General features: G+C 38.7%; 1 protein-coding gene across 3 annotated transcripts in view; it reads left to right on the top strand.

Annotated features, from left to right (window-relative positions):
- LOC119647199 (synaptotagmin 1-like) overlaps positions 1–14,007 on the top strand; it is a 144,176-nt gene extending 130,169 nt beyond the window's left edge. For all 3 annotated transcript variants that reach the window (XM_038048013.1, XM_038048012.1, XM_038048011.1), the window contains 2 exons: positions 1,996–2,213; positions 12,441–14,007. In XM_038048013.1, the coding sequence (XP_037903941.1) occupies positions 1,996–2,190 (195 nt within the window). In that variant the 3' untranslated portion in view covers positions 2,191–2,213; positions 12,441–14,007. The remainder of the gene's footprint in view (positions 1–1,995; positions 2,214–12,440) is intronic.
- The last annotated feature ends 1,573 nt before the right edge of the window (positions 14,008–15,580 follow it).

A 15,580-nucleotide genomic window follows, 5' to 3' on the forward strand; every position in this document is an offset into this window, starting at 1 on the left:
CAATCAGCATTTATTTTTCACAATTCAAAGGACCGATTGGTGTCCTTAATAACAGGTTTTGATTAAAAACGATTAATTCGGAATATAACAGAGAATAGAAACAATATTGGAAATATCCTATGCTTCCCCTGTCTGTAGTTGATAAAATAAGAAACTCCGATATATAACAGCGTCATCTCGTCTCTACCGGGTGAATTGTTTTGACACTGTCTTCTGATTTGAAGAAAACATTTCTGAAATACTCCATCGAATTTCAGCGTGCCTTAATAAGTATATGAGTAACTAATTAGCTTTAGACAAAGTATCAGTCATCCAAACTATCTTTAATCATATCATTACTAGTACTAGAAACTTCATACCAAGGCTTCTGAGTATTAGAAAATTGCCTTCGTGGATTCAATGTGTTATAAAGTAAGCTTCTATCGACTTTTCTGAAATTTCCTACTCTTTCCCATTAATATTTGTATAAATGTTATCTATTTTAATTTAAAGTTATTTCCAGTAGAATAAGTCTTCCTTAATTGATGTTGTTCACTTTGCCCATATCTTTAAGCAATACTTTCACTGCCAACAGCTTCTAAATCTTTTTGATGTTGTAAGGATGTTCATAAAGCCATTTCTTCTTTTATGTCACTTTACCAAGGAGGGCTTTTCAATTCTCCAACAAGCTGATAAGCTATTAATTTTATACCGAATTTAAAACCAATATTGAGAGCAGGTTATCTTATTCATATGAAGACACTGAAATTGTTAAAAATTGTAATTATTTCCATGCCCAAATCATAAGATTATAACGACCTTATGTTTCACTAAAGTAACCCACTTCTGATCTTGAAATTTTAATGAAACTGAAACTATTTACGAGAGAGAAAATTCGATAAATAGGATTGTTTATGCTACTTAACTAACCAACCCCAAGAATATTTTGAAATATTGAAAAATAATATTCCGGACCTAAATATCAAATGAAATAAGTCCAAATACTAGTACACACAACACAAATCTTAATCAACCAAAGTTATCTAAATGCCCTCAGGGTACGTCTACGAATCTTCGCAAAACATTGTGTCAATAGGATTGAATATTATACATTTTCGTCTACCAGTATTTAAAGTAGTTGGTGAACTACTTTTACCTCAATGCATTCACACATAACTCCCAATGAATTTTCACAAGACTGCATCATACGTAGGTGACACAAATTTGCACAGCATCCATAAGAAAGCATAAATCAAATTACTCCCCAGAAGTCATGCAAAAAAATAGAGGAATAACTTAGCTGACATTAGATGTTCTGAAATCATCATTGGTAAATCATCCACGTGAATAGTATATTCTCTCCATGGTATCATCTCAAGTCACAAAAGAATGCTTTCATAGACAAAAATCCGCTTCAGCAAGTACGTTCAGCAAGAATTTCAAATTATCAAATTCTGACAACATTCGTAGATAACAAGAATAACAAAAGATGTTTACCTAAAGTAGAACTTATCCAAGAAAAACAGAGGAAACTTTACAAAATTGCTTAGCACTAAAGTTCTCGCTCGACCTACTTACGCAAACTGCTTTAGGGTGAAAATTCATTACAAGCTCCACAAACTGAATGAATTTTCTCCCGCAATTTCAGCCCACCACATCCTTACATTGCATGCAATACCATTTCCTCCATCATCCACCTCATTTAGCTGTTTAGTGCCCATAATTAGATGTAACTTTTGTAACATATGTTTTAAATGTTCTTTCAAAAACCATTAGTTTGTTTCAGTAACTGTTCTAGAGGACTGTTGCGAATATGCACAAAATGTTGCAAAATGTTCCTGTATGCATATGAAGATGTTACAATGTTTAGTGTTGTTTATCTAATATGTGTACACATTATATACCCACTATATAATCGTATAACTAATACCAAACCTACAACTTTGTTGGAAATTATCTTTTATCTCTCCGGCAATCTATTAATCACTTTCCATTGGTAATTCCATATGAATTTAGAAAATCCAACTAGTAGTAACGGTTGTGGACTACGATCGTATTGGTACATCTGAGCCTATCGGACGAGTGATTCTGGGATGTAATGCAACTGGCACTGAATTACGGCACTGGTCTGACATGTTAGCATCACCGAGACGACCTATCGCCCAATGGCATACGCTTAAGGACGCAGAGGAAGGAGATAAAAAGGATTAAATTCAGAAATCATAGGTGTAGAGGTAAGTACTATACATTGCATTTGAATTCCAATGAAACTGGTAATAAAATATACCGAAAGATAGAAATCAAATAGATTAAACGGCTTTTTGATTTTCTTATTTAAATATAAGAAGAAGTACAGTTCTTCGTAACTGTACTTCACTGGCAAGACATTACTTATGATTTCTTCCTTTCCGTATTCTAGGCTGAACTCAGTTTAATTTTTCAAGTATTTCTTTAAACCATTTTCAAAGTAGGTCTTTAATCACCTCTCCTCATTCACCTCGAAAATACACAAAACCATCTATTGATATTATATTATATTGGTAGACCAGTAGCTTACTCCAAACTACAATTTTATTTTATAGTGTATATATCATATATTGGGATGGGGAAAAAGAAATGTCGCATTTTGTCAATATGGCGACACTTAAACATATCTTGCGTTGTACTTATCGCATCGGGTCATACTATACGGCGATTTTAAGACGACAATCTGTGCTACAAGTGTCTCTCTGAAAATGTTGTGATCGTACGTTTCAGTCTCAAGTTATAATAATAATAATAATAATCGTTGGCGCAACAATCCATGTTGGATCAGGGCCTTGAAGTGTGTTAGAGTACTTCATTCAAGACCGTAACGGTACACTAGGAGGCAATGTGGTCAGCATTACGCTCGCCCGAAATTATTACCCTGATTTGACTCAGGTACTCATTCACAGCTGAGTCGACTGGTATCCGACGTCAAATCACGATACAAATTCCACTGCCACCAGTGAGATTTGAACCACCATCTTCCGTACGACAGCCTTGCGCTTTAATCACTCAGCTATCCGGACACATCAAGTTATAGCGCGTCAAAAAAGGAGTCCACCAAGGAAGAAATTTGTCATATTTTACGTTTTTACTACCTGAGAGGTAAAAATGCAACGAAAACGGCCAAAAAATGTTTGAAGTTTATGGGCCCGATACTGTAACGATTCGCACAGCACAGCGTTGGTTTGGATGTCGAAAATACACCACGTACTGGTAGGCCAATCCTCGTAGAAACCGATAAAATCGTCGAAATCATCCAAGTAGACCGACATGTGAGCATTCGCTCGATTGGCCAGGAACTGGGTATAGACCATAAAACGGTTTGGAACCATTTGCACAAGATTGGATTCCAAAAAAAGCTGGATGTTTGGGTGCCACACGAGTTGACGCAAAAAATCTCTTGGGCCGAATCAACCTCTGCGATGCACTGTTGAAACGGAAACAAATTCGAACCATTTTTGAAGCGGATGGTGACTGGTGATGAAAAGTGGATTACGTACGATAACCTCAAGCGAAAAAGATCGTGGTCGAAGCGCGGCGAGCTGGCCCAAACCATTGCCAAGCCCGGATTGACGGCCAGGCAGGTTTTGCTGTGCATTTGGTGAGATTGAAAGGGATCCACTATGAGCTACCCAACTATGGCCAGACCTTCAATTCGGTCCTCTACTGTGAGCAACTCGGCCGTTTGAAGCAGGCGATTGACCAGAAGCGGCCAGAATTGGTCAATAAGAATGGTGTTGTGTTCCACCAGGACAACGCTCGGCCTCACACATTTTTGATGGCCCACCAGAAGCTACGGGAGCTCGGATGAGATGTTCTATCGCACCCACCGTATAGCTAGAACCTGGCACCAAGTGAGATGGTAATCACTTGGACCACTTCCACCACCACCACTTCTGGTCCATTCAAAACGCTCTTGGTGCTACTAAGTTGGTCTCAAAAGAGGGTTGCGAAAACTGGCTGTATGAGTTTTTTGCAAATAAGGAGGGGGGATTTTATAACGGGGGATAATGGATTTGCCTTCTAAATGGCAACAAGTTTGCGAACAAAACGGCGTATATTTGACCTAAATCGGATAATTCTAAGTATGTTAAATAAAGCGTTAAATTTCGTTCACAAATACATTTCTTTTTCCCCAAGCAACTTACCCCCTTCATTAGTACAAAGCTACTGAAAACAGTAAATTGTTTTTTTAACAGAAAAACAACATTAAATGGTTAACCTAATTACCTGTTAATTACCGGGGCGAGTCTTATTAATTTTAAGGGGCAATTACCGGAATCTGTGTTTAATAACCGCGTCGCGTCTTCTCTAAAATTTCTAGACTTTCCCAAGGGTCCAAGGCTGTCGTTCAGTTTGTATGACACAAGAGTTCAAGATTTTCGCGTTGAATGGTATGCGCTGCTACTGATGATCTTATGAACGACTTTTATTTCCGAACACTACTTACCGCTTCCTTGATGTGTTCGTTAAATCTCGTCGTTATTAGGCGTTTAGTCTGTCCTATGTATATTTTATTACAGTCGCTGCACGTTATTCGGTAGATCCCGCTTTTTTACTCTGTTGCCAAAGGATCCTTGACGCTTCCCAGTAAATTCCGCAAGGAACGATCGACTTGAACCTACGAATTCCAGTTGGTGTTTTTTTACCCAATTCCTAATGTTGCTAAATAGGTAGGAATACGGAATACTTAATCGTCTGGTGGTTACCTCCTTCTGCTGCGAAAATTGTGTTTTATAGGCATGCCTATTGTGCTGCTTGGCCTTCCTTCCAATCAATTCCAATCAATTTCTCTCTCTAGTCTGAGGATTATACCCATTCTTAATAGCGGTGTCAATAATATACTGTGATTCCTTATTAAAATTATAGGCAGCCATTTTTTTTATCTTGTTTATAGAGGAGATGACCATACCTATATCGTCTCTTCTAACAATCGCAAATACGTCGTCTACATACCTAAACCATACTTTAGGCATTATTCCCCTGGACTCAATTTCTTCCTCGATTGATGACATGAACCTTTCAGTGAGTAACGGCGAGAGAGGGTTCCCCATCGCTACTCCCGAAGTAGTTTTGTAGAATCTATCCCGAAATGTAAAATAGTTTTCGTTCATGCAGAGCCTGGCAAGGTTTGCATAGATATGAACTTTTCTTCTCCATTCCGGGCCAGATCTAAACTGGCTCAGCCATCTCTCGAGTTCGAAAATTGACTCTTTCACTGGCGTGTTGGGAAACAATGCGTTCACATCGAACGACACCGTCACCTCGTCATCACCCATCTGTATTAATTCATGGGAGTTAGCAACTAAGTACTTACTATTCGTCGTCCCAAGGGTCTGGCACTCATTAATCAACCACTTGGCGATGTTGTACCTCAGTGAGTTCGAATCCACAATGATTTCTCGCATCTCATCCCTCATTCCTTCCGATTGACATCTGATTCTTGGAAGCGCAGGATTAGACATTCGAAGTCGCCCAATATTCGGGAATACCACACTAGCTTCCTTCAACGCTCGATCGACCCTTTTGAAATTCAGGCAGCGGGTTGTTCCTCAATTCGAGAAAGTTTCCACTCTCCAGTTTCCGAAAAACAGCCTGGTCATACTTAGCTTTTTCTATAACGACGACTATGTTCCCTTGTCCGCCTTGAGAAAGTATAACGGTTTATCACGAAGTTCACGTATTGTTTTTAAATGGCGTTTACAAATTTTTAACGGTGCGTTATTCTGAATGATTTTACTTAGACCCGGACGAATTTCATCTTTGGTTTCGTTATCCAAGAATTTTATACCCGCCTCAATATTAACCACGGTTTCGTCGACAACCTTGGTTGGTGGTACCGCGAACGTAAGACCGTTATTTAAAATCGCGTCAAAATCTTGAACTCTTGTGTCATACAAACCAAACGACAGCCTTGGACCCTTGGGAAAGTCTAGGAATTTTGAAAAAAGACGCGACGTGATTATTAAACACAGATTCCGGTAATTGCCCCTCAAAATTAATAAGACTCGCCGCGATGATTACCAGGTAATCAGGTTAATAATTATTTTATCTGTGTGGTAGGTGGGGCGCAGACCTCATTATCTCAAACAGCCCGAGTATTTCCCTTCTTGCTACTCTTCGGGAGCAACTTACCCCGTTCATCAGTACAGAGCTAGCTACTGACGGAAGGGTAAGTTGCTCCCGAAATATATAATTACATTAAAAACTAAAAATATGTAGTTTGGAGGAAGCTACTCCTTGTCTATCAATTTTAGGCTATAACCAATGTTCATTGGATTCTTAACTCCTTCCGGTGGGGAAATTAGAGGCTTACACTTCCGATATACTGGCTTGTTGTATGCTAGTGGAAGTGATAGGCCCCACTCTTGCATTGTGATTTCAAATATCCTCCAATCTATCTTGGCTTAGGACCTGTGTGATGGCGGTACAACAACGATCAAATTGACCATAAAAAGTCAACAGGGATTAGGAGACGTAGGCGAAATTCCCAGTAAAGCATTCATCAGAGCTAACCAATATCCCAAAAGTAAAGGCATGGGAATAATAGCTGAATGTAATGTTAACGCCGACCATTTACGCTGAGGAAGATCCAACATCAACGCAAGCGGATCAAGAGTACTGGAGTATCTGGTAAGAACCGAATTGCAGATCTTCAATTTGGATAATGAACCCACTTTCTTAAACGTGGTCAGGCAAGAGGGCATCGACATCAAGGTGGCATCCTTTGATATTGCGGCTCTTTTCGGAGAGTAGAGAGTATCAAACGATATCACTCTCTCAGATGACAGGTGCACCCATCTCCACCCACTCCATTTGGGAATCCACGTAAGATAAATAAGAGAGTTGTCCACACAAGAGATTATAGAAGGGTAAAATACCATGGTGAAACTCAGATTTGGTGAAACCGAGGGAACGACAAACGGGCTTTTCAACCGAGCTCTAAAATATGATTCAGCTGCTGGCTGGAATCGGTCCAAAGAGGCTCAAAAACCTCCAAAGAAGAGCATAAAGTCGGCTAAATGGTCATCATGGAGAACGCTTTTGCGAATAGACCAACTCTCTTGAGACAATCTCAAAGCATTGCCGATGGGCTACGTTCTTCGGTTATTTACGTTCACCGTGTTGGAGGTGTACCGAAAGCGATGAAGAAACGGCAAACCATTTGCTTGAAGTGCACTTCCCAGGCAGAATCCAAAATCTCATCTCCAAGCAGACAGGAGCTTACAAACCTCAACCGAAAGGTTGGACTCTAGCATGCAAAGTAGCATCACTGGAACAAGTGAAATCCGACTACTAGCCTCCTTTCAATGGTTCAATTTCTGGGCCAACAACCTGCAAATATTTAAACTTTACTGCTACTGGAACATCAATAACGCCTCGAACAGGGGCTGACCTCATACCAAAAACCTTTGGATAAAGAAAAATGATTGATTAATTTTATATTCACACACTCTTCGACAACGACAGCGAGAGTCTCCGGAAAAGCTCACTTTCTCCAACTAGCGCAAGAATTCTGACGATATAAGCTAGACATTCTTGGCTCCATTTGCGCAATCCGCTTTTGTAACATACTCTGAAAAACTAATTGTTTCTCACAGCTACCGCAAAGCGCGCTCTCTTGACCTAAGAGCCGGTTTCTGATAGATTTATGGCTTAAAGATTCTAGTCCAGGTTAAGAAGCTTGCAATTGTACAGTGTGCTATGCACTCACGCACTCGATAGTGGAGAAAGTTGTTTTGGACTAGCAATTACATGCAATTCAGGAGAGAATTCTAAAGGTGACATGATGATCGTGATGGAGTGATCTGAATGCCTAGCTCGGACATGTGATGGGAAAATACGGTCTTGGCGACTATAACAATACGAATGAACTGTGAAAATTTTGTGGATTTTTGCAGTTTTCACCGCCTCGTCACGGGTGGCACATTGTTCAAGCACAGAGCCTACCATAAGGTCAGTTGGATTTCAAATGACCGCCACCGTATGGGCAAGCAGATTGACTAGTTTGCAATCAGCCGTGTATTTAGGAGTTGTCTAATGGAACAAGTGAGGCGCTAATGTCGGCCTAGAAAAAGATCACCATTTGACAGTCACTTACGTTCGCTTGCGCGCTGCGTTCGCCATTTCTCATAGGGTTGGAGAGTCGGCACCCCCAACTTCAATATCAACTTCGACAGTGGGAGAGCTATCTTGCCGACCGCAGATACACTGAGTAACCCAATTGAGAATATCGATAAACATCAAGCCGCATTAAAAATGCTTTTTTCCGGGAAGTTTAGTGTAGTATTCACTTTAACAGAAGGGAATTTTCTATTGCGCCGGTCAGGAAAACGGAAGATGCGGCAAAACGCAATGATTTCATAAGTGTACGCCGTATCACAAAAGTTATCCACCCGTTCGCAAACCTTTCGATTGTCCTGTGAAGAACGTTAATAGCCGACCGCTCATCAACGATGACGAACAGCTGAAAAAGTGAAAAGAACACTTCACTAAGGTTCTTAACAGTACCATATCCAATGAGATTCCTCCTCTTGTGAATGAAGTGGCTAGTCACCGTAACATGCGGATATAATCCACTTAAACGGAAGTTTTGGGAATCCGAGAAGGAAGGGATGGCCGGTAAGATTCTAAAGAACGTGCTACTTGCCCTCGCAAAAATAATAGCTAAAGTAAATGTGAAAAGCATCCAAGATCATCTTGAAAATTTTATCGACAGAGAGCAGGTAGGTTTCCGATCTCTATCCTCCTGCATTGACTGCATCAACACTCTACTCATTGTTTTTGAAGCAGTGCGCGGAGCTTAGATCTTTGCTCCACATGCTCTCCATCGATTTCGAGAAAACTAACGACAGCGTGAACGTATGCTGTACGCAGGAAGAGCATTCCGGAACAACTTGTATGTTATTATCAAAGCGACATTTGATGAAACCAAATCCATCTAGGTCACGTGTTGCACCGAAGTAAAATCTCGGACGAATTTGAGGTCCTAAGCGGAGTCCACCAGGGTTGCATTTTGTTATCTATAGAATTTCTTCTTGTTATCGACGGCGTTACTCATACTGTGTTATCCGGAAGACGCGGAAGATGTTAATGGACTATATCTTTCCTCACTTCGACAACACTGATGACATCCAAATGGCTCTGGATTTAAAAAAAGTGCCTCTTAGTAGAGGCAGACTGAAGCTAAAAAACTAAGGTGCTCAATGTGACCTGTCATCGCACTCTCCCTTTCTACATTAACGGTCAAGCATCGAAGGTGTTGATCAGGAAGCATGGTTTCTGCAACAAGGGCTTCAACGCATAAACAGCACTAGATTCACTTTCGCTGCATTGACTAAAATCTGGAAATGCAGTTACCTCAGCACCCAGATCAAGTTGAGACTGTTCTGTGCCCATGTTCTTTGTGTATTGCTATATGGGAGCACACGGAAAGTGACAACCTTGAGACTCAAAAGCTCCAAGCTTTCGTCAACAATATCGCACCATTGGAATACACTGGCATGATACTATTTTAAATGAAGAACTTGAAACAGGCCTGTCACATGTATGGGATGTAATCGAAATTCGGAAGTAATATTAAGAAGGGGCAACAATTGTATTGCTACATTGCATACAATGAAATCGCACGAAGTGCCCTTAAACTTCGTAGACAACAATATGAGTAGCTGAAGCGCATTTCTGGTAACCAAGAGCGTTGGCGCGCTATACTCCACCAAGGGGTAAATGGGAACAAGAACAAAAGAGCGGACGGGATCTGTTCCACACATTGGGTTTGCCTTGCTGTTTCCCATTATTGGTCACAAGTACCCTGTTCTATCTTCTAAGTGTAACTCTTAAATTGGACGATGGATGTGGCGTTAGCCCATTCTTTCTCGGCACACCAAACCTCCAGCATTGTGTGCCTTTCAAAATCTCAAAATGGAGCTGCATGTCATGCAAGCCAGAAAGAATTTTTTAAGCATGCTCCTCAAAAAGGAAATTTTCGTAACCAGGGCTTGAAAATAATATTTGGTCCTAATCGTAGCAGGATCAAGTACTGTTCCCCAACTAGGTGATCACTAGATGAGCTTCCAAAACCCTAGTCAATTTTGAGGTCACTCGAGTTCAGCCACACCGCACTTTAGTACACCTAATCTGGTAACTGCCAATGAGGTATCTACTCAAGTCTTAGGCTTGCGTAACGTAGGTTTTTAGGCTTTCGCAGATTTTTGAGAACTTCTTAGTGTATCCCTGAGAAAAATTTAATTCCGCCATCAGAGTCAAAACGGTGAAGACGGTATATTTTAAATTGCCTCTTACATATTTCTTTCATCTATTAATTTAGTCTCAAGACCCTGTCAAATGGCAAGCACGATAGAGTAGTGTGCTGCAGTGTCTTCTTATCTTTAACTCCTTCCCCTGATGACTGGAGGTGTTGAAGGAAGAACGTATATAACGTAAAGGAATAGACTGGACCGAATTATGAGGTAAAGATTCTATTTTAACCTGCTCGAGTAGTGCAAAGAGGTATTCTGAATTAGAGTTCAAATTGTCCGACCGGTTTTCAATACCCGAACGATTTCCCGATATAGGAGATGACCCACACCCTGAGGCACCTGATAATCACCAAGAATCCCTACCTTATAATTCCAGTTTCCTGCACGCGCCGTAAATAGTTGCTGATAAACCTTTTCCAAAACTGTCTGTGGAGCTCTTGAATTTGCACCCATCGTTTTGTAGCAGGCGAGCCCTCGTCCGTCGCATTCTTCATCGGTGACGATAACAAACATCTCTGGTTGGGGAGATGTCAAAACCTGATGACCCTCATTTACAAAAGTCGGGTGTTCTGTATGTCTCCCGCAACACACACTATGATATACAAGCCTTCATATTCAAATTGGAAAACAGAAGGCGTTCTGATATAGCATTTCAGGCCACCTATGATGGTTCGATCCTCTTTAGAGCCGCCTGACTATTCTACTCTAAACATGCCTCCTGCAGCTCTTGATGCGCCTATCAAATTTGTTTCATTTTCTGATCGAATAGTAAATAAGTACATGGTAAATCCTCGTGGCTGATAAATTTTTCCAACGCTACTAGCACTGGTGAAGAGAACAAGTGGTTCTGGAAATATCGGTATATACCAATAAAAATAAAATACTTACGGAAAAACAAATCCCACCTAGATAGTTCAAACATCTCAAATTGACTTCGTTGAATACAATGGCAAAACCTCATATCACAAATAACGATCGTCCTAACTAAAGCTCCGCAAAAGCGCCTAATGTTTGAGCAAGATATTGTCAGAGCCCATCTTGGCATTCAGATCACTCATCACGACCACAATGTCACCTTTAGGAATCCTCTCCTAAACAGTGTGTGATTGCTCATAGAAAGCATCCTTCTCTACTACATCTGAAGTCTCCGTTGTGATGCTCCTTAATCGAACCGGAATGATTGCAAGAGTCAGACGTCTGACAGAAATTGGCTTTCAGGTCAAGAGAACGCCCTTTGCGGTAGCCGATACGAGATTCGCGGCTGTTACCACTCAGGTTTCCAGAGTATGAAACCACACTGCCATAAGCGTGGCAAGAGCGAGAGGAATACTCTCCCGAGTCCCATCATCTTACTTCGCTCCGGCCCCAAAATGTCCAGCGAACATTCTAGTGAACACTCGATACCACTGTCGAGGAGCGTGTGTACATTCCAGAAACCAATCATAGTCCGTTTTTGGCCAAAGGTCGTAGCCGTGAGGTCAGCCCCTATTCGAGATATTGTTGACGTTTTGGTAACGACAAAATTTCGAACTATGCAGGTTGTTAGCCCATAAATTGCTATCCTTTTCAGTCACCTACTACAACAAGCAATTAAGACGTTGAGTGTATTTTTAAGCCCCAACTCACATGGTACAAAATAAACTAAACTAATGAAAATAACGTCAAGCCTTAATGGTTAAACCGTCAGAACAAACAAAACCCTAGACTGCAGGCGAAAACCAAATATTCCACAGTCCGGATAATGAAAGCTAACAATCTTACAACTTATAATCTTAGAGCGTATTCTTTCCCCCCAGATGAAACAGAGAACAGTTTTAGAACTCCCACCCCTGGTATTACTGAAAAGGAATAGTCCTGCTGATGATTCATTTCTTCTCTTCTTCCTACTAATCGTAGGTTCTTCATACGTGGCTACAAATATCTAACTAGATCGATTAAGTTGTGATTAGCAGATAGCCAAAGGTTATTGTTGAGCACTGACTGACCATTTCTGGTTTTATCATGCTACACACCGTCGAAACATTGTCAGCCTTTCTTTTACTTTTGCCTTATTGTACGGTGGTGCCCATAAGGCAGCCACTATCTTAAGCCACTAACAACTCTGAAATGTAGATAACAATCTATTCAAACTTACAAAAGCCCTGAAAAATGATTTAATCCCTTTTATTTCAGGTAACTAAATTGGAACACACACGTACACCACACAATACAAGGCGCATCGAGAATAGAACTGTGAATTTACAGAATGAATCTTCAAAATCAAGAAATTTACATCTTATTATAAAAGTAATAGCAACAACAAATTTGCTAGTTATTCAACAATGCAGCAGAATATATATTATGAATTCGTTAATACTTAAAATGATGAGAATCCACTCCTTACGTAACAAAGAAGATGAACGCGAAGCGAGAGAAAGGATGGAAACAATAACAAGCATATAACTTATGACGAAAACCAAGAAACACAAAACAAGGAAAAACTGTTATGTACATTGTATGTAAAAAATGTTTAACTATAATCATTTGTTATTGTTAATTCATTAATTTCTTCTTAATCCAAAGAAAATTGAAAGAATATTATTATGATAGTATTAAAATAATAAGAGAAAAAATATTTAATGATGCAAAGTATTTAAAATAAAAGTGAAAAATGCAAAAATTATACATATAAATTCAGAGAAAATCATAATTTATTGTATTCCAAAAGTATACAAAACTGTACTTTTTTAAGGAGATGAATCCAATAAAACATCCCACGAACGAGTTATTTATAGACTTATTAAAATCAATATGCTCTTGTAAACTTGAATTAAATCAATCTTTGCTCCTCTTGATTTCTCTCCGAAAACGGAGTATCGTTACAAGAAACACTTATAAAAATCCAAATCAAGATTTGTAATAATAAAACATCTAAATTGCATCTTCAAGAATGTTGGCGAAGTTTTGCACATTGACTGCAAATATTTTTGTTATGTATTTATTACCGAGTGATCCAGATAATGTTACGATTAAAAACGTGTATAGCGCTCAGTTATGTATCTCCATATCATCATGAATGAATAGTTTAACGTATATTTACATTTATTATTATGATAGAAATAAATCATTGCATACACTGCAAAATGTGAGATTATTATTTCTAGGTACATTTTTTTAGTTTCGGTTAGATGAAAGCATACTAAGAGTAGAACTATATATATCGATAGAGAAGACACACATGAAAGGACGAATATTATAAACATAATATTAAAATCGAATCTTGTACGGTAACTTAAGCATATTATCTTTTACAATAATCACACCAGCACATACGCGATATGATTTAATTCGGTTTATTTGAATTGAAAATTTCAATGCAAAATTGTATTAAATATACATAAATCACGAGGAATCGCAGTTTATGCTGAATTGAAAATTTACTAGAGCTTTTTTATTTAAATTAAATTGAAAAAAGAATAGAATGAAATAGTAAAATCCGTAATAAATTTCCAGTGTTTTAACAAAAAAAGAGAAAATAATACAAAATGCAACAAAGTATTGACCTTAAAGAAAATGAGGAAAGAAAAAATATATAAAGAAAAACATTTAAAGAACAATAATAGTTACGTATGACTTTACTAGGTGTTTCTTCTGTAAAAAAAAATATTATTATATATATACATAAAATATATATATATTATTCAAATGTAAAATAAAATTAATTCTCTGAATTAAAACTATATTATACAAACAAAAACAACGTTCGCACTCTTCATACTTATGTTCGCATTTATATTTTATGTTTATGAATGGTCTTTCCTTCTTTTTCGTTATATAATACATTTATCAATTGATTGGATATATTGAAGGTATTTTCCCTGTTTCTATCGGAGAAATCAGACAATACTAATCCTAAAATAATTTTTGCTCAAAAATCCACTTCTACTTCCAAACGAAACTATGTTCTATTGTGTAGTAACTACTGCAACTATATAACTATAAAAAAATACGTACATCTAAATACATCTTGTGATGATAACCCTCGGTAATTCAGGATGCCACCTAGAAAAGATGCCAAATTTCCTTCATCACTTTAGGTAGCTTCCAGTTTCACAGATACCCTTGTAAATTCTGAAGAAGAAGTTCTTTGCCTGAAATGTATGTGAACATGAAGAGAAGCCAATCCCAGAAGGACCCCAGGGTTCCCGTTGAACATGTTTTAACAGCCAAGTGATAGACACACCACGAAGAGCGCCAAGCTCTATTCTCTCCCCATAGAGAGACTGCCCCACAAGTAATTATTAGCCTTATTATTGTAGTACATATCCAACGTATATTTTCGTGGCGCACCCCAATTACTATGGATCTGTAAATCATGAAAGTTCTTCCTACATATTTTTCCAACGTTCGTCTTTCAGAGTAACTTTTGATCTACCATAATTTCCAGATATTCGACTTCTCTCTCATGTTTGATTTCTATGCCGTTTACTTTAATAGCTTTCAAGTGATCAAACTTACACTTCTAAGTGAATGGTACCAAAGCGATCTTGGTTGGATTGATGCTCATTGAAGGAACCAATAAAATTGCTGGCATGGATGTTAAAGATTACTTTCTGGAATAGTCTTTCAAATCTTATAAATAAGTCTAAGATACAAAAGGTTGACTAACGGTTTCGTCCAGGGCAGAGGCAACTCATTAGACGCTGCCTCACCTCTACCCTAGGAGCAGCGTGACCGAAAGTGGCGACAGGTGGTAATTGCTCCATTTATTTATGATCACAAAAACGATATGGATGCAAATTATATTGAAACGAAATCCGTCGTATATTTAGACCTAAACTAGGCCTTTTGTTTTTTAAAAAATTTGAGTGTTTAACTCAAAACGAGGGGTCCGTGGACCACAAGAGAGGAAGTAAGTTGCTTTCCAAGTGGTCCGGTCCGTCATCAAGTGGATGCGGACTCAGGACTCTCTGTATCCTCAACAAAAAAAGTCTAAGATGTAGTCTCGCCAATGTTATAGATTATTTTGTAAAAAGTAACGTTTCGCTTTAGTTTTTTTTTATTTATTTTCCAGAAAGTTATTTTTTTTTTTTGTTTGATCGGTAGGCTGTTGAAACAGGCTCCTGGCTGAGGGGAAAGAGCGGGAAATTAGTCGTCTTTTATACTTTGTTATCTGGAATGACATCTCCTCTCTTATTATCGCATTTTTGTGATCTTTGTAACTGTTTACGTTTTTCGTATACTAAGGTGCACCAGTGATCTTTCGCAATATCTTAGATTGGGCTCCTTGCAAAATGCGCCCGCTCAATACCAAACCTGAATTTTGTAAGTAA

The sequence above is a fragment of the Hermetia illucens genome, chromosome 1 (assembly GCF_905115235.1).
Source record: "Hermetia illucens chromosome 1, iHerIll2.2.curated.20191125, whole genome shotgun sequence".
Classification (NCBI taxonomy): Eukaryota; Metazoa; Arthropoda; class Insecta; order Diptera; family Stratiomyidae; genus Hermetia; species Hermetia illucens.